This window comes from Asterias amurensis, chromosome 17, assembly GCF_032118995.1.
Source record: "Asterias amurensis chromosome 17, ASM3211899v1".
In the NCBI taxonomy this organism is placed as follows: domain Eukaryota; kingdom Metazoa; phylum Echinodermata; class Asteroidea; order Forcipulatida; family Asteriidae; genus Asterias; species Asterias amurensis.
This window is the reverse complement of record NC_092664.1, coordinates 15,562,081-15,588,415: the sequence shown is the minus strand read 5'-3', so window position 1 is coordinate 15,588,415 and position 26,335 is coordinate 15,562,081. Positions and strand designations below refer to the sequence as shown.

The window sequence follows — 26,335 nt, the reverse complement described above, 5'->3', positions numbered from 1 at the left end:
TTGAAGGCTGGCCTGATGGAGTCAACTAAAAAAAAGGCGATTTGCCTTTGTGCCCTTTAAAAGGTTCCTGTAGAAAATTAAAATTTCCTCAAAGAGAAAATGCATTGGTGCCCTTGCCCTATGGAACGCCAAAGAGGCATTTAATCATCGGTGATGGTCTTATGCAACCGGTGATCAAATTTGTCATCGGTGGTGGTCCTATGCGATCGGTGATCAACTTTAGCAATCGGTGATAAAACACGATCGGTGGTCCATTTTAGCGATCGGTCATGCATATTCATGATCGGTAATGGTATATAGCGATCGGTCATGCATATTCACGACCGGTGATGGCTTTTTGCAATCGGTGGTCAACTTTAGTGATCGGTGCTGGCTTTTTGCAATCGGTCAACTTTAGGGATCGGTGATGGCTTTTTGCAATCGGTCAACTTTAGGGATCGGTGGTGGCTTTTTGCAATCGGTAAACTTTTGCAACCGGTGATGGAATTTTGGGATATCCGAATTTTGCGTCCGGTCGGTGCAGGCCTACTTCAAAATCTTTGATTGTGTAGATTGTTGTTATTTTCTAGTTCACACCACCATGGAGGAATAAATTACACTCGCCAGCGGGTTGACTGACTTGCAAAACATTTTTAGAAGAGTACCTATTTAACTATAAGGGGGAACGCAACAAACATCAAATTGATTAGCTCTTTCTAACAAATAATAATAATAACAAAGGGGTAGGGGGTGTGCAAGCAGATCTATGTCCCACAATTGGTTGTCTTCTTCTTCCGGAAATGGTGTATGCCGGGGAAATACAAATAGTAATATTCAGTGAAGGGAAATGTTTTTGAACAAGAGTCTCTACCGATAGTTTTGTGTGTAAGGGGAAATTTGAAATCATACAAGTAGCCCCGTGTAAACAGACCCGGAGGTGAGAACATTATGACCACTCAAAAACCGTTTTTGATCGAAAAAACATAATTTTTATGTGCATCATATGAATGTGTTTTTTTAGGACAAGCACAGATATAGTAAAACCGGGACGCACTCAACACGTTTTATAAAAGGCTAGGTAAAGTATTATACAAATATTTCCTTTTAAACGGAGAGGCATGTATTAATTGAATCCAATGTGAAAAACGTACTGTATAAAGTTCTTAATTTAGGGGGGGGGGCGCAAGGCGAAACAGGTGTTATAAAGTACTAAAGCGGAAATAATACAGGAGCGAGAAATTCTTAACCAAATCCAGTGTCAGTATCCAGTGTCAGTGTCCATGTACTGTACTGTAGTATTTCATCGTGTGGAACCTTGTTCCATATGAACTCCCATCCTGTGGCCCGTCCGACAAAAATGTGACATCGGACGAGCCTCGTCCTGTGGTCTGTCCAGGATGAGTTTTGACAAGACCCCTTAGATTTAACCCGGAACTAGCTTAATACAAGCTGATTTCCTTTCAGGATATGAATATCGAATAACATACTAAAAGTCCTTAAAAATCCGCGGAGGTTTTTTCCAAATCAAACACTTTCATAAATCATCCATTTGATGGTAAGATTCTAGCTCTTAACAAGCTGATTTGTTGTACAGAATAGTTCCAGGAATATGCCCAGAATGACATTGAAAGTGCAAATATAGGTTTTCTCGGTCAAATTCGGCAAATGAGCAGTCAATTTAATTTTCATGCGTTCGAATTAAAGCTGTTTTGCTTTTCCAGTTGTCTCAAATCCAGTGTCGGGGGGGGGTGGAGGTGTTTGGAAAAGGAAAACATGTTATCGGTGTGGTATCTGACTGTTTGAGTCATTGATAACATAATCAATCACTTGACCAGTTTATCTCATAGTTTATCTCCCAATCATGGAGGAATGTCCCGATCAACACCCATCTCTGGACGTCCCCAGCAGGAGTCTTCCTGTGTCCATGTACTGTACTGTAGTATAGTATCTTTAACCAATGGCTGCATAATCATTATAAAATTGTTAAACCGTACCACGTTTTAATAAGAACTAAGCTTTAGTGCAGTGGCTATGGGAAACAATAAATTAACAATACCCAAAGGCGTGGGGACAACTTGAGTGACTGGTCCCACTTCATTGATCATCTGTATGTCTACATCTTCTAGAATTTGGAAATCTCCAGTTCAAATACTCATACAAAAACTAGTGATTTCCTTTTCCAAACTCAATCTGTAAATCTACCGTATCTAAAGTTTCAACTTCTCCTCTGAACAAAGCTAACTTCTCCTTTGAACAAAGGGGCAAAATTTCATTCCCTGAACTATATGCATACAAAGACACACCAACCATGGCCAAACAAAAGCGAATAATGTGAGAAATCTGAGTAGGGTCACTTGTCAAACAAAATGAGAGTATTTTGTCATAATTTCATAGAGCAATCATGAAATTCAGAAAAATTATCGGTACAGACTCGTATTAGTTGTTCAAAAAACATTTAAAAATATTTGTATTCCCACACCATTTCTGGAGGACGACAACCAATTGGGACATGGATCCCCTTCCGCACCCTCTCCTACCCCGTTGTTATTTTACATTTTAGAAAGAGCTAGCTAATTTGATGTTTGTTTCGTCCCCCTGACATAGTTATACAATGGGACTCTTCGAGACTGGTGAGTGGCGTAATCTGCAAACATAGGTTTTGAAATAGGCTTGCACCGGACGCAAAATACCATCACCGATTATTATTTGCTGCTTTGGCGTGGCGCCAACGCCAAAGAGGCAAATAATCATCGGTGATACTTGTGCGTAAAATGTGTCACTGACCTCATTACTATAATAAGCGAAGAGTTCCCAAGGTCAACTCATCACCATAATGCCCGCGAAAGACGAGACATGTTTACATCACACCACCACCACGGACGCTCAGTGAGCATGATAGGGTCCAAAGGTTGTGATAAGAGAAGTGCGTGATTGGACGTCAAAATGAATAATTCATTTACTTCACATCCTGTGTTGTCTGATGTCTGACGAAAGATATACATAATATTCATGAGCTGCATACTAGCATATCAAAGAGCCCCCCCCCCCTTAATTTCCTCGTGTGAAAAGGCCTAAAGATACCCTAACCCACCCTCTCCTACCGATTTGTTAATATTATTATTATTTTTTTACAAAGAGCTAATTAATTTGATGTTTGTTGCGTTCCCCCTTACATAGTTATAAAATGGTACTCTTCTAAAAATGTTTGACAAGTCAGTCAACATTAATTTGATCACCGGTTGCAAACGACCATCACCGATGATTAAATGCCTCTTTGGCGTTCCATATTGCCCTTTCAAAACAAAAGCATTATGCTAAAAGAAATTTATGTCAATCAAAATTGAGTGTTAACATTTTAAGGGATTGTTGAAATGAATGGGGTCCAATATTTATCTTGGTGTTTTTTAGTGCAAGATAATTAATTTTTGGATATTTTTGTGAGCTAGGCTTTGTTTGGTTCTCCCTTGCACGACGTACAAGCAAAGGACTTGATACTGTAGTTGGGCAACATGTCAGGTTGGTGTAGTGGTTCTCGAATTCCTCGCCTTCCACCTCTGGGACGTCGAATCCCACTCTGATGGACACTATAGTGGATTGGGTTTTCAGTCTCCTACTTGACTGCATGGGTTTTCCCTGGAATGTATTCTCTTCTCGCTTCTCATTTGGCTCTAAGAACATTGGGACTAATCAAATTTCAAAGTTCTTCTCTCTCACTTCAATTTATTTTAATTCCATGTGTACCCCAGAGCTCCCCCAACAAATATAAAAACAGAAAACTGAGGGTAAGATGTTACTGCACATTTGCATCTTTATTGCATAAGACAGACAATTAGTTATAACTATTTTGAGGGTATTTTTGGATAGGCCTCCAATCACTTTAAAATGATCTTCCCTCATTATTCTGGGTTTCAATGGGGGTGCGCTACAAACAAAAAGTGACATTGGTTATTTTGAACCAATTGGTGGCGCCCTTCAGCCTGGTCGTGCATGCTGTGTGTGTGCCATGTGGATGAATGGAAACGCAGTCACTCATCATATATCGACTGAAAAACTGCCGTAGATTTCAGCTTTATTGATAATGAACCGTATGTAATCGTTTATTTGCAATTATAACAAGTAAAGCACCAAGTATTTCTGTTCGTCATGGGCAAAAATAAGAATAAAGGAAGGGCTGCCAGGCGATATACAGGGAGTGGAAAGAAAGACTCAAAACCCAAACAAATTGACGACAGTGGAATGGAATCCGGAATGGAGTCTGATATGGAAACAGATACAGTGGCTCCCACAGAAAGACAGGTAAAATTAGGATACCACAAGTATTACTATTACTTCGGAAAAGTTTCCGTATGGCGCCACCACTTTTTCATTCGAAATAAAATAATATAGTATCTAATTTACCTGATTGACAATGATATATCACTTTTTGTAAAAATGAGTGAAAAAGTGGTGGCGCCATACGGAAAGTTATCCATTACTTCTTTTACCATAATAAATATACATAACATGCGAACCCGGTTTATACTTCCTGCAGAAGTGAATGCGATCTTGAATTTATCACAAATTTGCAACACAACTATATTATTACGTTAGGCCTTTTATTAGTTTAAATAATTCGCATTCAGTTGAACATTTGCAGCGACATGTCGTCTCCCGTTACAGGGGATGATATCAGACGAAACCGAAATAGTTCTAGGAGTAATCACCATGGCTGTTTTTACAGTAAATTATTTATATAAAATAATTCCAACTATTAAACTAAGAAATTAAATTCATGCTCTCCCCACCCCCCCCCCCCCCCCCCGACAGCCTGGAAGAGTGTCTGTTGGTTTTCCTAAGCTGGACGGCTACACTTCAGATGCAGAGCCCGATACAAGAGAACTCGTCAAACAGATGAACAGGAAGAAGAAGAAATCTGGAGGTTTCCAGTCGATGGGTGAGACATTTCACATAAAATATTACAGGGTCATAGATTTTTATTTTTTTTACAACATAATGCAGATTTTTAGGCAAAATTATAAAGAAAGATGACATTGACAGTAAAAGTTATATTTTGTGAAAGTTTCAGCTGAGAACACAGAAGCAAATGCTCCCTGTATATTTGCCCAAGACGGTTGAGTTCATACATGTTTGGCAAGGTGACAGCGAGTACCAACTTCATGTAATTGTATACATGTACTGTTTGTTCGCCGAAACAGCCACCAACCCGCCAAAATCAGTTGAAAGTTCTTTTTTGTAATTGTAATTTCAGATAGCCTGTCATCACCTGTTTTTCTTCAAAGACCAACTTAAGGTTGTGTCTGAATTGGTGGCTACGTCTACGGCTGGATTGGGGCATTGTTATGCTTTGAATTACAGGACGTCCTTAGTAATAGCCCTCAGAAACAGTCATAGTCGTAGCTGTGCATGTGTAGCTGCCAATTTGGATACGACCTTATTTGTATTTTCTAATAATATGTCAAGTTTTTATATTTTGAGCTATTGTGTCCTTGCAGGTTTATGTCATCCAGTGTTTAACGGAATAATGAAGAAGGGTTACAAGATTCCAACACCGATCCAGAGAAAGGTTAGTATGTACTTTTTGTAGTACATAAAACACAATGTCCACAGATTTACACTAAACTTACACAGGTTGAAGATAATGATAGTAGAAAGCTTCCCTGACAATATTACGTGCTGAGGTGCTGTAGTTTTTGGGAAATGAGTAAAACAATGTCATGAAAATAATTTTGGTCTCATGAGACCAAAATTATTGTAAGCATTTACAAACGTATTTTCATGACATTGTTTTACTCATTTCTCGAAAACTACAGCACCTCAGTAAGTAACATTTGAAGGGAAGCTTTCCACTATCACTATCTTCAAACCCTGTACAATGTAGGTTTAATGTAAATCTATGGACATTTTGAAAAAGTACCCAAATCCTTTAAGGACACTGGACACCTTTGGTAATGTTGTCAAAGATCAGTATTCTCACTTGGTGTATCTCAACAAATGCACAAAATAACAAACCTGTGAAAAAAGGAAAAAACACCCTTGTCACACGGAGTTGTTTGCTTTCAGATGCTCGTTTACTGAGAAATAACAAATTCTCAAAAACTATGTTACTTCAGAGGGAGTTGTTTCTCACGATGTTTTATACCATCAACAGCTCTCCATGCGCGTTACCAAATTAACCAAGTTTTTATGCTAAAAACTATTTTGATTATTTTTATTAAAAATTTGTACTTTAAATTACTCGCAATAGTGTTCACTGCCTTCCCAGGTTGTATCGTAAACGTTGTTGTTATTCCTGGCTGATGAAGGGCAGTTACAGGTTGTAATGCTTCTGACTGGCAACCCCTGAACAAAGATGTTGACCAAATAGGTAGACCGCCAACATTTGGGCAAGATACATGTAGCTCAGTTAGTGGAGCACGGACCCATTAATCTGCAGGTCACAGGTTCAATCACAATTCTACTAAATTTGTCTTTGTTCAACCCAAATTAATTCATATTTACTCAGCCAGTTTCCCTTCTGGTTTATTACTTGACACTTCAAATAAAAAGTTCATTCCTTATGGTGAACTCTCTCTTGCCGCATCCTAGGTTGATCCCTTGGGTTGATCCCTGGCTACTCGGCAGTTACAGGTTGAATGGCTTCTGACTGGCAATCCCAAACAAAGATATTGACAAAATAGGGAGACCACAAACATTAGGGTTAGCTCAGCTTGTACTGTAGACATGGTAGAGTGTTTGCACATTAACTGCAGGTGGCAGGTTTAATTCTCACTTTTGCCAATTTGTCTTTAGTCAAACCCAAATCAATTAACATTCACCCAGTAACTTTCCCTTTTGGTTTATAAGTTGAAACGAAAGTTATTTTAGCATATAAAAACGCATTTTCATGACATAGTTTTACTCATTTCTCAAAAACTACAGCACCTCGGCAACTAATATTTTAAGGTATGCTTTCTACTATCATTATCTTCAAACAATGTTAGTTTGATGCAAATCTGTGGGCATTGTGTTTTGTGTTACAAAAAGTACCCAAATGCTATAAGCAAGACACAACCATTGCTTCGTCCTTCGGATGGGACGTAAAGCCGTTGGTCCCATGTGTTGTGTAGGGCATGTATGTAAAAGAACCTAGTGCACTTATTGAAAAGAGAAGGGGTTCGCCCCGGTGTTCCTGGCTGTGGCTGCTGTATGCAACGTAGCACCTTGTAAACCCGTATGAGGAGCTACATAATTGGGTCTCAGAATTCATCACTGCAATAACCTACATGTACCTTTCTGAAAGTGTAATGTATATATACTCAGCGCCTTGAGTACCTTGTTGTTAGATATGTGCTCTATGTAAGACTTCGATATTATTATTAAGGTGATTCCTCTCCTGCCTGTTCCCAGGTTTAATACCAAATGAAGTGTGATCCCTGGCTACATATGTCGCAGTTACAGGTTGTATAACTACTGAATGGCATCCTCCTGAACAAAGAAATTGACAAAAAAAGGAAGGCTGCAAACATAACCAAACACATACCTTCCCTTTAAGTTGGGTACAATTCAATTGACATCACTTCATTGTTGAATATTTCAGTGTATCCCCATAATCATGGAGGGTAAAGATGTCGTTGCCATGGCAAGGACAGGCAGCGGTAAAACGGCGGCTTTCCTCCTCCCCATGTTCGAGAGACTCCAACAGAGATCAGCCAAGTCTGGAGCGAGAGCCCTCATCCTCTCTCCAACCAGAGAGCTGGCGCTTCAGACATTGAAGTTCTCAAAAGAGGTAAGTTTAATCTGTCACAAAATTGTGGCTCGTTGTGGTTGAGCAATTAAGAGCACCGGACTTGAGCTCTGGTATTTCTGATTAGCAGAGTTTAGATTGGAAGGGACAGTAAGGCGTAGATTCCAGGTGCTAGGATGAGTGGTGCACATTTAAAAAGAAACCAGAAAACTTCAGACACTGATGTTTTCAAAAGAGGTAACTTTCATCTGTTATGCAACTGTGGGTTGTCGTGGCTGAGCGGCTAAGGGCACCGGACTTGAGCTCTGGTGCTTTCTGATCAGCAGAGTGTGGGTTTGAGTCATGGTTGTGACACTTGTGTCCTTGAGCAAGATACTTTACTCTATTAAGGCGTAGGTTGCGGGTGCTAGGAGGGGCGGTGCAATTAAAAGAACCAAAAACACATACCATGGAAGAGCATACAGTAGTAAGCACCCTGTCGACAGATTTCCTCAGGCTTGCGAGCTAAAGAAGTTCATTGATGACGTAATACTTGTTCCATTACCAAAAATATAATATACAAAAACATGGTATTAAAGGGTTTCAAGTTTTTTTGTAAATTCAAGTGAGTCAGGGAAATATATGATTTTATTTCTTCTTTTTTTCAGCCACAGGAAGTAAGGTCATTTATAATGTATCCTTGGTTTCAGTACCAAAAGTAAAGTCAATTTATGGTTGTTGTTTTCTTGACTCTTGCCAGCTCGGTCGTTTCACATCCCTAAAGGCGGAAGTAATCCTCGGTGGGGACAAACTTGACGATCAGTTTGCAGCGTTACACGAGAACCCTGACATCATCATCGCGACGCCGGGACGTCTGCTCCACGTCTTGGTTGAGATGGAGATGAGGTTGAAGTACATTGAGTATGTGGTGTTTGACGAAGCAGACAGGTAAGGAGAAGACCTTTGTTACCCCTTCTACTGTCTGAGCATTTTTAAAAGGAAAATTACGGAATTGGTATTAAAAAAAGAACTGCTAAGATAACAGATTTACCTAGAACTTACACGGTCCAACTTAACGATAGTAGAAACCATCCCTTGATATATTTCTGTCTGAAATGTCATAATTGGTGAGAAATCAATAAAACTAATTTCCCATTTGGAGTTTATCGCTCAGTGAGGGTTTTATTTATTTTTTATTATTATTGATTTCATGCAAAAAGTGTATCGTTTTTTCACTTTTTTCTTGTGACCTAGATTAGTCGATATATCTCAAACTTCCACAAACCTTGCAGTTGAATGGTTTCAATTAGTTAGTCAACTCGCCAGAAAATGTTCCGAAAGTACAAATATTACTTCCTTGTCCAAGACAGTTTTTCAGATGAACCTATTTCTGCGGAAGAGACTATTGAAATTGAATTTTCTCTCCCTGATTATTTCAAGTCTTTTATAATAGTTTCTCTTTGCATCTTGCAGACTTTTCGAGATGGGTTTCGCCGAGCAGCTCCGTGAGATTCTACACTCTCTGCCGCAGCATCGTCAGACGCTACTCTTCTCAGCGACGCTGCCCAAATCTCTCGTTGAGTTTGCCAAAGCTGGACTGAACGACCCTACCCTCATACGACTGGACGTCGAGACCAAGATATCAGATCAACTCAAGGTAGGTAAAGGCTGGGTCACACCAAACTAGTTCTCAAAGCGTCCGAACCCGACTTAAAAATAATGGGTTTGGTCTGGCTAGAACCTAGAGCTTTGGATTTTTTTATATAGTTAAATCCTGTTGATGAGTTGGACTTATCTTCCTGTGCAATTAAGCACAAACAAACTATGAGAGGCAAGCTTATTACACAACGACTTTTAAGACATCACTCAAATCTCACCCATTTACAAGAGCTTACCGAATACACCGTAGACAGGATTCCACCCCTTTGCTGCTCACTGCATTGGCTACCCATCTCTAAGCGAATTCAATAAAAGTTATTAATTTTTGTTTACAAATCATTTCACAACCAGTCACCAGATTGCATGCAGTCTTGCGTTCTACATTATGTCTCTTCAAGACCTAACCTACGGTCCAGCTCCAACCCATTCCACCTGACTGTCCCACACACCCATAACAAGGCTGGTGATAGAAGTTTCACAGTCACTGCAGCAAAGGAGTGGAACAGTTTACCACTTCCAATCAAAAATGCAAAATCAACTGACAAATTCAAGAAAATTATCAAAACTTACCTATTTTAACATTAATCAATTAATGACATTACAAGTGGCTTTTATTTCACTTTATTCAGTTAGTTTTTTATTTATTTTTATTTAATTTCTTGTATTATTGTTTTTTGTAAGCGCTGTAACTTAATTTAGTAAGTAGAGAGTATTTAAATGCTGTTTATTAATATTATTACCGTACTGCGCCATGAGAAACGATGTTGGAATATGTCACCATAATACATGTGCATGTTATGATTAAACTGTTGATTTAACATTATCTCATCTTATTCCTTTCAGAGTTCCTTCTTCTTCCTGAGACAGTCTGATAAGATAGCCGTCCTGCTGCACCTTCTACGGGAGGTGGTCAAGCCGGACGATCTGACCGTCGTCTTTATGGCAACCAAACACCACGTGGAATATGTAAAAGAGGTGAGGACTCACCGTACGTCCCAAAACACTGAACTAAATGAGAATAACACGGCCAAACTAGCCCTCCTATTGGTAGTGATGTGTATTGACCGAGCGCTGAAGAGCAGTGCGAGTGTGGGTTCGATTCTTCGTTCACGGTACATGTATTTTGGGTGGCACGGTTGGCTTGTGCGTAAAGCGCTCGCCTCTCACCAAGGTGACCCCGTTTCGATTCCCGGTCGGGGCCATATGTGAGTTGAGTTGTGCGTTGGTTTTCTGCTGTGCCACGAGGGTTTTCCAGACCATCCGGTTTCCCTCCCTCAGGAAAAAATCAAACACTTTCGATCTTGGCTGTGCTCCGTGGCCATAATGGGTTGATGTGGCTGGCAGCTGAATGCGCCCTTGCATGCCTGCTTCTCGAACACGTTGTAGCCGCATCCTTCGCAATTCAGCTCTAGCTGCGAGTAGGGACGATTAGCCCCCCAAATTATTATTTTTATTACTATTATTTGTGTTGCTCAGCTGGCACATTACTATAGTTGCTTCTCTATAACTCATGGGTGTACCTTAGAAAATGGTACAAAACAGTTAAACAACCACAATGTATGGAGAAAATTGTTTTGCCTTTTTTTTTTTTTTTTTCCCAGTTTCTAGAAGTTTAGGCAACTTTAACGCCCCCTTGTCCCCCTTCCCCCCTTTCCCCCTCCCCCTTGTAAACAATCAGCCACTGATGTGTTCCTGAAGTTCTTATTAGCTCAGGGGTAGCATACTACATGTATTTAGTGTTATTCAACTGGTCTTCATCAAGTTTTAATAAAAGTTCAATGGTGATTTATTACAACATGTGTAATCACATTTTGATAAATCAGAATGCATAAACTCTCCAATTTATTTATGATGACTGATTTGTGCTGGTTGATTTCAGTTTAGTTTTTAAAATAAATTTGCAGAAATTCATCGATAAAAAAAATCATTCCTTTCATTTCCACCTCAGATCCTTACAATGGCCGGTATTAACTGCACGTACACCTACAGTGACTTGGATCACACTGCAAGAAAGATCAACGTGGCCAAGTTTACCCACAAGAAGACCAAAGTCATGCTGGTGACAGACGTGGCTGCCCGTGGTATAGACATTCCAATGCTGGACAATGTTATCAATTACAATTTCCCTGGCAAGCCAAAGCTGTACGTTCATCGAGTTGGTAAGTCAAGGTTATTGTTATTATTTTTTGTTGGAGAGGGGGGTGGGGGGGGGGGGTGCTGGCAGATATCTTTGTAGCCCAGTGTTTTCGGTGGTGCAAAGTAAAGATTATAGAGCACCGAAGGAGCAAGATGCAGAACTCGGGCTGAAATGTGAAATCCCACTGGTGCCATTTCGGCAAGTAATTCTTTTGACACAACAATAGATCAGTGCAGATCAGTGCAGACAATGACCATTCCTATCAATAGGAAACAAAACATTCACTTGCTGAAATGGCGCCCATGCGAATTTCACATTCCAACATGGATATAGCTTCAGTTCCTCATCTTGGGCCTTCGGCGCTCTATAATCTTTGGTGCAAAGACATCGTATCACAGATTTGTAGTAGTAATAATTTATATGTTACTGCACTCATACCCGCTCTTCCTTAACATACTTTTGTCAACTGCATTTATACACCTCTGGGTGACTTTAGTTGACTGCACTCATTCCCCCTCTTCCTTACTCTGTATGCGACTTTGATATACTTCACAAATACAATGTACCTCCCCCCCCCCCTCTTCACCATTGGCATATATTATTATTATTGGGTGCGTTGGATTAGCTTCCCTGGGTCGACCCCGGTGTGTGGTGTTTTCTTTTTCCAGGACGAACGTGTGCAGATAATTACCCACGTTCGTCCTGGAAAAAAAAACGCCACACACCGGTGTTGACCCAGGGAAGCTAAACGAACGCACCCTATATTATTCACAGTGTTAGCACTAAAAATTCGAGCTGCTTCTAGGCAACGGGCTAGCTCCGAGTTCTAGCAATGCAAAGATCTTGGTTTCCAAGTCCCACCCGAGTGGTTTGCCCGTGGATTTTTTGTTCACAGAACACAGGAATATATAATAGCACTTAACACACATCATTGTATGGGTATAAAACAAATTATATTCAGCTTTCTCTAGAAGACGATCAGAGAATACTGATCGGAACGTCGTGTTGAAACCAACGGTTTTTTTTCAGAACCACCCCAACTCATTTAGAGATAGTCATTACATGGTGTTACCACAAACCTTTCTGTATCGTATTTCCACCATGCAAAGTTTCAAATTCTATATGTATATTTTTGATACCCGATACAAACTAACATTCATATAACGTCATTGTTTTGTGTGTTTTTCAAGGTCGTGTGGCTAGAGCAGGAAGGAGCGGTAAATCCTACTCACTGATTGGTCCAGATGAGCTGCCTTACTTACTAGATCTTCATCTCTTTCTTGGAAGAAGTCTCAAGTTGGGTTCGCCCCACGAAACAGAGGGTTGGTCTCTTAATTTTTTTTATCAATATAAACCACAAGGGAAACTGACTGGGTAAATTTGTAAATGATTTTTGGGGTTGAACAAAGAATTGACTAGAGTGGGATTCGAACCAACGACCTCCGGATTAACGTGCCGGCATCCCCTTAAGGTGATCCCCTAGCTGCCGCTTCCCAGGTTGTATCGTAATTTGGGTGTGATCCCTGGCTACACGGCAGTTAACGGTTGTATGGCTTCTGACTGGCACCCCCGAACAAGGATATTGTGACAAAATAGGGACACCGCCAATATAGGGCTAGATAGCTCAGTTGGTAGAGCGCCGGCACGTTAATCCGGAGGTCGTTGGTTCGAATCCCACTCTAGTCAATTCTTTGTTCAACCCCAAAAACTAATTTTTTTTATTTACAAGAACTTTATTTGTTTTGCAAACCATTTTTGTGTGCTTATGGTTAGCAGCGCTATGAAATGGAAACTTGTACAGGAAGCACAAGGCCCAGTACAGGCGTCTGTTGGATCTAGCATCTTTTAAACGGTTTTTGTACATTTTGTAGACCTAGTTTTGGGCTGCTCACCTCAATCTCTACTCACTGGTAATGAAAATGTATGTAATTCAATTTACCTGTGGAAGCTTCAGCTTCATTGGTCTTCAAGTTTTTTCAAAGAAAACAAAATAAAATCACAAAGCAGTGTTTTCAGTAGAGTCACCTTAATTTGTTGTACATGCTTAAAATTAAAGCTCCTCAGCAGGTAATATTTTCAGGGAAGCTTTCTACCATCATTATCTTCAAACCATGTAAGTTTAATGTAAATCTGTGGACTTTTTGTTTTGTGTCCTACAAAAAGAGCCTAAACCCTTTAAAGGCAATGGACACTATTGGTAATTATTCATAACAATTGTCAGCACTAAAACTTACTGGGTAACGAACAATGGAGAGCTGTTGATAGTATAAAACATTGTGGAAACGGCTCCCTCTGAAGTAATGTAGTTTTTGAGAAAGAAATAATTTCTCAGTAAAACATTTGAATTGATTTTGAGATCTCGTGTACGCGGTATCAAAATCAAGCATGAAAGATAACGTTGTGTGACAAAGGTGTTTTTCCTTCCATTTTAATCTCGCATAAAATAACAATCCTGTGAAAAATTTCAACTCAATTGGTCGACAAAGTTGCGAGATTAAAATGTCGACCAATTGAGTTGAAATTTTTCACCAGATTGTTATTTTATGCATATGTATGTTGAGATACACGATGTGAGAAGACTGGTCTTTAAAAATTACCAAAGCTGTCTAGTGTCTTTAAGCAGATCTATGAAAGTGGGCCCAGAACAGGGATCTGTTGAACCCAGGATCTTCAATCAGCCTGAAAAAAGCAAAACAAAGCTTTGGACAGTTGGATCTTGCACCATCTGTAGCTTTTTGAAAACAGCGTTTTCGAAAACTGCACGCAATCACATCAGAACGGTTCTGCGTACGGATTATTAATAGTGTAACACTCTACTCGTCCTCCATAGACTGCTCCCATCTTCAGTGCGTCATGTTGAGGTTACATTCCAACATTCAACAATATTGGTAATATTATGACTCAAAATAGTTGTTAGCGAAAAACTTATCAATCTTTTGATCCACTCTTGTAGATGAGGACGGATTGATTGGGCGTGTCCCTCAGAGCATCATCGACGAGGAAGGGGAACTCGTTGCTCATTATCACAACCAGTCAGTGGAACTAGAGGGGCTCCAGAAGGCCTGTAACAATGCCGCTAAACACTACCTCAAGACCAGACCCAACCCATCCACAGCCAGCCTGAAACGAGTCAAGGAGATGGGCATCATGGGAATTGGATACCATCCTATTCTGGGTAAGTTTTGATTTGGTCCATGCTTAGAGATGTCCGGAAATACCATTAGTGAGTCTTGTCCAAGGTTTGGAGCCATTCTGTTGTGCAGTTTAGAAGGAGGGTGTCACATGAAAGACCAAGTTGAAAACCATATTGCGAGTTGGTCCATAAACTGTAATTATTCATGTGATCCTGGAGACTTTCTCAGACGATGCTCTCAAGTAATTTAGAGATAATCGACGTCAGTGCAACTGGATGATAATTGTTAAGTTCCTTTTTATTACCCTTTTTGAAGATCGATACAATGTTTGCTTTCTTCCATCCGAGGTGTAATCGTCCAGTGCTCAGAGAAAGGGTGAATAGACTAGCCAGAGCTGGTTGGATTTTCTCTGGGCAGAGTTTAAACATGGCTGTGATGGCTCTCCATAGGGTTTTGTCCTGCATTTGCTGTCCATGGTCTTTCGTCAAAAATCAAAGTTGGTCATTGGTGAACTTTGGTCTACCTTGTTTCCTGTGTCCATTCTTTGGTTCCCAGTGAATGAGTTTTGATACAGAATCCTCACTCTGTGTTAGAACAAAATTGTACATGTACGACATTATGACACCGAAAAAGTTAGTAATAAATCCAAACGGGAGAAATAGATATTTTCACTCTTATGATGTTTTTACTTTATTCTCAGACATTAAGGACAACAAGCAGGAAAATAAAAGAGTGCAGCTTGTAGATAATATCAAGAACTACAAACCTAAGACGGTAAGTTCTACATTTTGTGGAATATTTCTTGATAGATGTAAAAAAAAAAAAAATTTTTTAATTATTACTTCTTACCAATGTTTAAAGGCAGTGGACACTATTGGTAATTACTCAAAATAATTATTAGCACAAAACCTTACTTGATAACGAGTAATGGGGAGAGATTGGTAGTATAAAGCATTGTGAGAAACGGCTCCCTCTGAATTGACATAGTTTTCGAGAAAGAAGTAATTTTCCATGAATGTAGATTTTGAGACCTCAGAGTTAGATAAGGTCTCGTAATCAAATTGCATCTAAAAGCACACAACCTAATGTGACAAGGGTGTTATTTCTTTCATTATTATCTTGCAACTTGGACCACCAATTGAGCTCAAATTTTCACAGGTTTGTTTTTTGATGCATATGTTGAGATACGCTAAGTGAGAAGACTAACCTTTGACAATTACCAATAGTCTCCAGTGTCTCTAACTTTAATTTTGGTTTTACCAATACATGTGTGATTTGTGTTAGCACTGTATACTCAGTACTTTCCCAAGTTCTGTGAAAAAAGAAATCACATTGCATATTACTCGAGTGTGATGCGAGCCCACAACCCTTGCAATGGGCGGGTTATTAATTGGTTGGGTTCAAATTATTTTTCATAGAACTCGGCAAAGTGTTTAGAACACAGTGCTAATGCACATCAGTGAAAGGGTCAAACCAGAATATTCTTTATCCTGATGCAAATTTAAAATCTATTACACGAGTTCTCAAATTTGTTTAAATTCTTGATATGTTAAAGGCTGGCAGGACCATTGAGTGATGCTTATTTTTCTAGTAATGTTATCTCCCAAAAGAGATTTTTACACGTATGTAACACACAAGATTTCCATGTATATTGCCTTATGTGTTTTCATTGTTTTCCATCACCCTGCAGACAATCTTTGAAATCGCTACATCCACAAAAAGCCTCGCCCACCAGATCATGAAATCAAAGCGGCGTTACCATGGAGAAATCGTTAAGAAGAACCGGGTTGTGTCGGTTCCAAAGACTGACGGAGGGGCTACAGGAGAATCAAGATTACCGGAGGTTCAGAGTACAGATAAAGACATTGAGGTAAAATACTACATTTTGTCATTTTGCTGCAAAATAAAAGTTTGAAGAAAAAGTTTGAAAGTGTGAACAAGTCATATCTAATGATTTTGGTTTTTACACCGATGTGTGTGAGCACTGTATACTCAGTACTTTTCCGAGTTCTTTGAAACTAAATTATTACAAGTACAGTGTAGGATTTGAAACTTTGCGCGGTGGAAAAACGATATGGAAAGGTTTGCGGTAACACCATGACTATCTCTGTATGAGAAGGTGGTTCTGAAAACGGTTCTGAACAACCGTTGGTTTCAACTGTACGTTTCGATCAATATTCTTTGATTTACTTCTGGAGAAAGCTGGACTCTGATTCTGCATACTGCTTAAAAGTATTGTTGATGCGAATTAGCTTGCTGATGCAGGAAGGCGGGAAAAGGGAAGAAAAAAGGAGCTCGGTGATGCATGGTAAATTATCACAGGCATATTACCTGAGTAGTATGCCTGTGATTTTTTAATCTGATAAATGTGGAAAAAAAATGCCAGGGACATCATACAGGAAAGAAAAAACAAGAAATGGAGGTAGGCAGGCTGCCTTGCAAGGCCTCATGACAACAGATGGACACGTTGTATAACAGATCATGGACCCCAAGAACACAAACACAAGTAGGCGTTGGATGGACGACATCAGAGAATTTGGAAGCGCCACATGGATGCGACAAGCACAAGAAAAATTAAGGTGGAATGGTGGTGAAGAGGCCATCCTTCGGCAGTGGAGTGGCATATAGGCTAAATAGATAGAAAGAAATGTGGTTCTGTTTTGGGGTGATTTTTATTCACAAAGTTTGTCAATGTTAGTTAAGCTCGATTCATGGTGTTACTGCAAAATGACAATTTATATAAATGTTTATACATGTATCTTATCATTGTCATTCAGGATGCATTCAGTGCAATTATTGCGCCTGGTTGCAAGAGGAAATCTGAGAAGTACGTTAGCAGCATCGCTAAACCCAAGAAGCCCAAGTTGGAAGTCAAGACAGACCATAGAGATAAAGAGTACTACATCTCACACTATGCTCCTGATAGTCAGACAGAACAAGGGTGAGAATTGCAGGCGTTGTGGATGAGGGGGATTGTTAGGGTGGTGAGACAAAGGGGGGTATTAACTTCAAGTCAGGCAGGAAGATTTTCAGATCAAAACACCTGTTGTGGGTTTTTTTTAAAGCTTTTTGCAAACATTCTTCCTGAATATGTTTTCATTCATGTCATTTTAGAGGAAACTTTACTTCAAAGACAAAAATGGGTCTTCATAATCAGTAAGGTTTCAGACTAAAATTAAACAATAATGCTCTTTATCCTTACTAGGGGTTGTCCTTTACTTTTTTAGTGGCTAGCCAGAAGAACCACTTAGCTGGCCATTTCATCTACTCCAGTATTTTTGCTAGTCCATTTGTTTTTTAATGAAGTGGTGATGCTTTTCAACACTGGTCTAGCGAGGAGAGAATGTTGATCGGTCCTCGGGTATTTTAACTATTATCTCACCAGTGAACCACTGTAAAGGGAGAACGCTGCTTACCAATTCTGTAAAATATACTCAACAACGTCGTTGTCCGTAGTCTTTATTTAAATTTGGCTGTATTTTCTACGCTTAATAACTCTCTAATCATTTAGTTGTTATACAAATATGTACATATATGTATTTAATAAAATAAACAAATTTTGTATGTTTGTTTGTAGTTGCTTGGCACCTCTGAATAAGCTTGGGCAATATCACGATATTATTGAATATCGCGATATTAATTTGGACACGATTTCGATATCGGATGGATTTGGTTTTAATCGAAATATCGATATATCGCGATAATTGCGATATATCGATATATCGATTAAATATTGCGATGTATTTGCTAGCTGATACCCCATAGATTTGGAGTAAAACCAGAAGAATAGGTCATTAGAACACCTCTCTTATACTAGGACTGTCTCTTCTACAACTTTCACTTGGAGTTTTAAGACTGATGATGTCAAATTTCATTAATCGCGATTATATCGAATATTGCGATATATTGTCGGCGATATATCGTGAATAAAATAAATCGATATCGCCCAAGCTTACCTCTGAAAAACGGTGTTTCACTTCAATAGAGGTTTCCCCGGAACAAAGAAGAAATAAACAAATAATATAAATAGACAAAAAGAGAAATAATCGGTTAACATCCCCCGACAATTCTTTGTTACAGTCTGAGTGTTGGAACATTTGATCAGCAAGCAGAGAGTGCCGTGTTGGACATGACACAAGATGACAGCAACTCCATGTTGAAACAACGCGGGAAGATCAAGTGGTAAGTAATCAGTCAACTTTGTTTTTGCCCCCAATCTTTGATTTGGAAAAGTCTTAAAGTTGTCTGTTCAGTATTATTTTGAAGAAAAACAAACTTTGCAGATTTTTATGCCCCGTCGGCGAAGCCAGCCGAAGGGGCAGATAGTGTTTGCCTTGTCCTTCCGTGTGCATGTCCTGGGGACCTATAACAAAAGAGAAGGCCAATACCTCTCTGGATGTCACCCCCATTAATACTTTATTGTCCTTTAAAGGCAGTGGACACTTGGTAATTGTCAAAGACTAGACTTCACAGTTGGTGTATCTCAACATAAGCATAAAATAACAAATCTGTGAAAATTTGAGCTCAATCGGTCACTGAACTTGCGAGATAATAAATAATGAAAGAAAAAAACACCCTTGTCACACAAAGTTGTGTGCGTTTAGATGGTTGATTTCAAGACCTCAAGTTCTAAATCTGAGGTCTCGAAATCAAATTCGTAGAATATTATGTCTTTCTCTAAAACTATGGCACTTCAGAGAGAGCCGTTTCTCACAATGTTTTATACCATCAACCTCTCCCAATTACTTGTCACCAAGTAAAGTTTTATGCCAATAATTATTTTGAGTAATTACCATTAGTATCCACTGCCTTTAATGTAGGATACATTTTTTGTATTGACCATTGTTTATCATTTATCTATAAGTTTGATTGTATGAATAGAAATAAAACAAACAAACAAACAAACAAACAAACAACGTAGTTTAGGCTGATTTGAATCAGTCTGGGACACTACTAATGTTAAAACTGGCAATTTTGTTTTTCCTTTCCAGGGAGAGGAAGAAGATGCGCTTTGTAAACGAAGTTGGCCGAGAAGGACCCAAGAAAATCCGCACCGAGAGTGGAGCACTCATCCCAGCATCCTACAAGAAAAATATGTATCCTTTGCACAATACTATACCCCTAGCTACCTAGCCCTATACACCTTTATCATGGTGCAGCCATCTTGAATTTATCCCATTGATATCAATGTTACCAAACTGAGGCTGAAGAACAAAATAGTCTGGTTCCTATTTGAAATATTATTATTAGCATTCATTATTGTTATTCAATACATTATGTAATAGATTTGAAAGTGTTATTCGGACTCAAAATTAACATTTTAACATTACTTGTCCAAGCAAGAAGTGACAGAGGAGTACCATTTGCAGCAATGGTCACTATTCGTGTCTTTCGACTAGACCACCGAGATTGCTCGGTAGCTAGAGGCAGTTCGGATCCTATATTAATTCCTATAATAATTGATAATAATTAAAGGCAGTGGACACTATTGGTAATTGTCAAAGACTAGCCTTCACAGTTGGTATATCTCAATATATGCATAAAATAACAAACCTGTGCAAATTTGAGATCAATCGGTCATCTAACTTGCGAAATAATAATGAAAGAAAAAACTACCTGTCATGCGAAGTTGTGTGCGTTTAGATGGTTGATTTCGAGACCTCAAGTTCTAAATCTGAGGTCTCAAAATCAAATTCGTGGAAAAATACTTCTTTCTCAAAAACTATGGCACTTCAGAGGGAGCCATCTCTCACAATGTTTTATACCATCAACCTCTCCCCATTACTCGTAATCAAGAAAGGTTCTATGCTAATAATTATTTTGAGTAATTACCAATAGTGTCCACTGCCTTTAAGATTTTTTACAGATACATGTAATGTCTCAGAAGAAACTAAACACTGCCCAGAATTCCGGCTTGACCCCTCTTCCAAATTCAACCCAAATTTCCTTGACAGCGGTTACCTAGATACAAAGACTGGCTGGAGAGAAGTAAAGCTGACGCTCGGGCAGAGGCTGAAGAGAGCGACAAAGAGGATGAAGATGACAAGAAGAAGAATAACAAAGGTATACAGTAATAAGACCTAGTTCTTACATGTACATAGCGCATTTTGATGAACCCTCAAGTTACCAAGAATCACTCAGGCAGAGTCGGATAGCTATTTTTAGATTAATAAAAATAATAGTAGCCAGTTTTTATATAGTTCCTTTCACACCTGAGGGCTTCTCGAAGCGCTTCCAACATTATTACCCCTGGTCACTGGGCCTTTATCATTCTTTAAACCATCTCAACTCCCTGGGGAGTATACAGCCTGTGCGCAATATATGCGCTACTCGGCTAAACCAATCACAAGAACCATCTCTGCCCTTACAGGTGTCCATTTACCCCTGGGTGAAGATAAGCAATTATTGTGAAGTGTCTTTCTCAGGGACACAAGTGTCACGACCAAATTCTAACCCACACTATTATGCTGAACAGAAGAACCAGAGCTTGAGTTTGGCGCTGTTATCCACTCTGCCACGACACCCCATATGAAGACCAACAGACATGACAGATTCAAGGATTCCTTTCTGCCTAGTGCAATTAAGCTTTTTATTAGTAGATGGTCAAGATAACTTGGTTTTCTTTCTATTTTTCGTTCTTCTAACATGCCCTCACTCTTTTATTTTTGTATGTTTTTGTAAGTTTGTAATTTTGTACTTGCACTTGGAAAAACTGAAGAAGATTGCTAGTTAATCATCTGTGCTATAGAAATAAAGTTGACTAAGCTTCTTTTTTGTATGTTTGATCCAGGAGCGAAATTCTCAACGCTCGGTATGAGTCGTTACAAGAAGAACCAAATGAAGATTGTCAATAAATCCTCAGGCTCCAAGTACGACCAGCCCCTGCCCAGGAAGAGGAAGGGCGGAGCTCAAGGCGGAGGAGGCAAGAAGGGCAAGAAGCCTATGAGAGGAGAGGTTAAGAGTCATGAGCAGGTGTTGAAGTCCAGACGGACCAAGGAGAAGAATAAGGCTCGCAACATCCCCAAGAAGCAGAGACAGCAAGAGGTCAAGAAGAAGATGGACAACCGTCAGTTGATGCTGATGAAGAAGTCCAAGTTTAATAAGAGAAAATAAGCGGGAGTGTTCAGGAATGAAAAGATGGAAGAGATCGCCAGATGTGATTTAGAAGATCAAGAGATGTTAGAAATTTGCCTGGTCGACAAGAGTGACTAGCGTCGTAGTTGCGACTAACTATTGCTTAGTCAAGTAGCGACTACCGCTTTTCAACTTCTCTGATTAATACCACAAAAACAGTTGCGACTACCTGTTTGGTGAACAATTGTGCTGCTCATGACTATTCATGACAACATGATTTACTTACGAAACTCAATCAGACATCAGTGACACAATCCTTGAATCCCCTCAGCGCAAATTTAACTATGTTACGCCTGCGAAAAAACAACATGCCACAAGAGTGCATGCATCTTGGGGAATTTGTCACGACTAGTGTCAATGTCATGGGCTGTTTCACTAGACGCCAAGACCTAGTCTGAAAAGATATGGACAATGATGAAAAATCATAAGTGTTTGTCGATAAAGAGGATAGGGCATAATTTTACATTATTTTAATACTTACCCATGAAAAACAGACCTAAGTTTGCCTATGGCAACTTCCGGTTAGTACTCACTGGTTTGGGAAAGATCAGGGCCCAATTTGATAGAGCTGCTAAGCACAAAAATTTGCTTAGCAAGAAATTTCTTCCTTGTTAAAATCAGGATTACCAACCAAGTTTCCATTTGTTGCATATTGCCTGTTACTGGTATTCAACTGTTGTTTGCTTATCCTGGTAATCACGTGGAAATTTGGTTGGTAATCCTATTTTTATCAAGCCTGCAATTTCATGCTCAGCAAAGTTTTGTGCTCAGCAGCTTTGCGAAATTGGGCCCAGTTGTCAACAAGATCTTTCTTCTCTGATCAAAACTTTATGAGAAAATGAGGGATATAAATGCAAGGATGTAAGATATCGCCAGAAGATGTGATTTTAAAGGGATTGCATACCTTTGGTAATGGAACCCACTGTATGTTTCAATCCTATTCAGTAATAGATAAATGCAAATTTCCTTTGAAATTGACACCATGTGTGTGCATTTATAAGGTCTATAGGCTAGGAAAACCGATATATCAAATGTCATGCTAATTTGAATAAACCATGAATAAAGACAACTTTTGTCATAAACTAATCAGATGCTGATGTAATTCTATGATATTTTATTAAAGCGGTGGACACCTTTTGGTAAATTGCTAAAGACCGGTTTTCTCAATTGTGTATCCCAACATAGTATGCATAATAACAAATCTGTGAAAATTTTGACTCCATTGGTCGTCGAAGTTGCAAGAGAATAATGGAAGAAAACACCCTTGTTGCACAAATTGGTGTGCTTTCAGCTACCTTAAAAAAGGCTTCAGGCCTTTTAATATTTGAGTGAGAAACAATAAACCTCTTTCTCAAAAAGTATGTTTCTTCAGAGGAAGCTGTTTCTCACAATATTATTATTTTGATAATAATAATAATGGTTAAAACCATTGGTCCATTTGGCCGCTAAGTTGTTTGCAACAGCTTATTCTATTTCTCATAATTTTATACTACTATGAAGTGCTCCTCATTGCTCGTTACCAAGTAAGTTTCTATGCTAACAATTATTTAAAGTGATTACCATTCAGTGCCAATAGTGTCAAGTGCCTTGACGTGTTGATCACTGGCCAACATGTCCATCTTGCTAGGAAAACAATAATTTATTTGTTTAATTGGAGATTATTTGGATTGATATTATTCTGGAACTCGAGTTTTCTTGCCAGCAAAACAGCTCCAATTGTTCTTGTGTAACAACTTGCATCATGGGAAAAACTAAGGTTTGGGTTTTACCATACCTTTTATTTTTTTTACAGGATTGCGGAGTTGACGTCACTAAGAAAAATAGCACAAGCCCCCCCCCCCCCCCACCCCCACACGAACAACGGAAAAATCGCGACGGTAATTACAAAAACAGAGGAAGAGTAGAGTGCGTGGCTGTGTAATATAAAGTAGTGAATGGTCGGGAAAGCTACCAAGAACATTCAACATGGTATGTCAGATTTTTGGCTGATTTGACCAAAAAAAAATTGATTTAAAATTCAATAGGTATTTTGATGGGTGTCGAGAAAGTTACCATTTTGAGAAAGTTTTCATTTGAGCCTTTGCTCGAAAAAGTCCGCCAATTATTAGTAGCAGTGACATAAAGTGCTCAAAATTTTGTCATGGTTCCTGACCATTAAAAGTAAAAGTTAAACTTTTTTCGTTAGAGCGGGTGATACTCTGAAATACCATTCACTCAAAAAAAATGTCTGTGGCCAAAAATCTGACATAGTATCTTTAAAGAATGGTGTGTGCCCTTGCCTTTGAATCTTGAATACGATAAAAGGTTCAAAGGCCAATGTGCCGTTTTGGAACCGTTCGATTGGTTAAAAAATATAATAATAGGGCCCTATATACATACATAGACATACACAAAAACTAACCAGTGACAGTTTTGCTAATGACTATGAGCGTTGTTTTAAGTTTTATATTGCTTAAAATCTGGAGCCCCAAATCATCAACGCAGGAGGAATACAATCGGTATAAATTTCATGTTTTTGATTCCCTCATAGTTTCTCAAAAACCTCCTTCAATTGAAGGGAATCTTCTTACTTATTTTTAAGTTATCAAATGGTGTGCCGCAACAGAACAGTATTGGCACAGTAGGTTTTCTACCGGGGTTTGTTCGGAATTGGTGTGCCGCTACAAATAATTGGCCCAGCCAGTAATTAAGGTTTTCTGTCAGTTTTTGCCAACTAATTGTGTGCCGCTACAAAACCAGTATTGGCCCAGTGTAGGTTTTCTACTATTTTGCTAAATATTGTTGTGCCGCTACAAAACCAGTATTTGCCCTAAAAGGTTTTCTACCACTAATTAATGGTGTGCCGCTTTAAAAACAGGGCCACTATTGGCCCAGAAAATGTTTTCTATCATTCCTTTTTGCCGAAATGGCGTGCCGCTACAAAACAAGGATTATTTTGGCTAGAAAGTGTATAGGTTTTCTACCAATTGTTTTGCCAAATAACGGTGTGCCGTTACAAAACCAGTAGGCCTATTGGTACAGTAGGCCTATAGGTTTTCTACCAATTTTGCCAACTTTGCAGAAATAATGTGCCGCTGAATGGTCCATTGTAGGTTTTCTACCAATGGTGATGCAACAAAAAACAGTGGCACACAGTACAGGTTTTCTACCGTTAGCTTTGCCAAAAAATGTGCAGTACAAAACCAGAATTCGCATAGGCAAATTTGCCAAACTTGTGTGCCACTATAGTTTTGCAGAAATGGTGTGCTGCTACAAAAAATTGTAAGTTTTAAACCAATTATTTGCCAAATTGTATGCTGCAACAAAGACCAGTGGCACAGAGGTTTTCTACCGCGGCTTTGCTAATGGTGTGCCGCTACAAACCAGGATTAGACCAGAAAATGTTTACTATCATTTTGCCAAAACAAAATGGTACGCCACTATGACCAAGTGTAGGTTTTCTATTTGCTGAACTATGTGTGCCGAAAACCAGCAGGCCTAGGACTTATGGCCAAGAAAAGATTTTATATTAATTTGCCGAAATGGTGTGCCGCTACAAAACCAGAATTGGCCCAGAAAAGGTTTTCTTTAATATTTTGCGGAATGTGTGCCGCTACAAAACCAGTGGCCCAGTGTAGGTTTTCTACCCTTTTTGCCCGCGGTTGTCAAAATGGTGTGTCGCTACAAGTAGACCTAGAAAAGATTTTATATTTTTGCCGAATGGTGTGCCCCTACAAAAAAAAAACAGGATTAGCACAGTATAAGCTATATAGTCCCAAGGTTTTCTACTTGGCCCAGTGTTCTACCATTATTTTGCCGCAAGCCGCTACTTTGGCCAAGTTGTGTAGGTTTTCTACCAATAATTATTTGCATAAAAATGGTTTGCAGCTATACAATGGCCGAGAAAAGGTTTTCTATATTCTGCAAATAATATTGTGTACCGCTGCAAAAAACATACATTGGCCTAGAAAGGGTTCTATCACCTTGGCCGAATGTGCAGCTACAGTACCAGTAGGCCATAGTGGCCCTATTTGGTTGGCGCTCCAGAAAAGGTTTTCTACTATTAATTTTGCGAAAATTAATATCCGGGTGCCGCTACAAAACCAGTATTAGCCTACATAAGGTTTTCTATCATTTTTCCCTAAAATGGTGTGCCGCCACAAAACAAGTATTGGCCAATATTGTAAGTTTTCTACCAATTATTTTGTCAAAAAATGGTGTGCAGCTACAAAACAAGACCAGTGAGATGAGGCCTATTGGCCCAAAGAATAATAATTATGATCTTGTCGAAAATGTCGTTGCTCTGCAAAAACAGTATTGCCACAGTAATAGTTTACTTTACCAATTTTGCGAAAATTGTGTGCCACTACATAACCAATTTTGGGCTAGTGAATGATTTCTATTATTTTCTGCACTATAAATCCAGTTTTGGCCCAGTGTAGGTTTTCTATTTTTTGTGAATTCTGCAAAAAATGAAAAATAAATGAAAACAGTTTACGCCCTCTCTTGGTTGCAAGAAGAAGTAGACTGGTGCCAAAGTTTCGTGGTTCCCCACGCATTTTTGTATGCCTGAAGCTTGGGTATACTTACGCCCACAGGCCTCAGTTCCTG

At 39.2% G+C, this 26,335-nt stretch overlaps 1 protein-coding gene across 1 annotated transcript; it reads left to right on the top strand.

Annotated features, from left to right (window-relative positions):
* The first annotated feature begins 3,966 nt into the window (after positions 1-3,966).
* LOC139949946 (ATP-dependent RNA helicase DDX54-like) lies at positions 3,967-23,000 on the top strand. The gene is made up of 17 exons (XM_071948533.1): positions 3,967-4,275; positions 4,786-4,912; positions 5,472-5,542; positions 7,556-7,744; positions 8,442-8,629; positions 9,155-9,338; positions 10,184-10,315; positions 11,289-11,499; positions 12,668-12,799; positions 14,431-14,652; positions 15,312-15,385; positions 16,302-16,481; positions 17,389-17,552; positions 18,692-18,793; positions 19,603-19,707; positions 20,577-20,674; positions 21,402-23,000. Exons 1-17 carry the CDS (start codon positions 4,123-4,125, stop codon positions 21,722-21,724), a joined length of 2,655 nt encoding a protein of 884 aa, XP_071804634.1. The 5' UTR covers positions 3,967-4,122; the 3' UTR covers positions 21,725-23,000.
* The last annotated feature ends 3,335 nt before the right edge of the window (positions 23,001-26,335 follow it).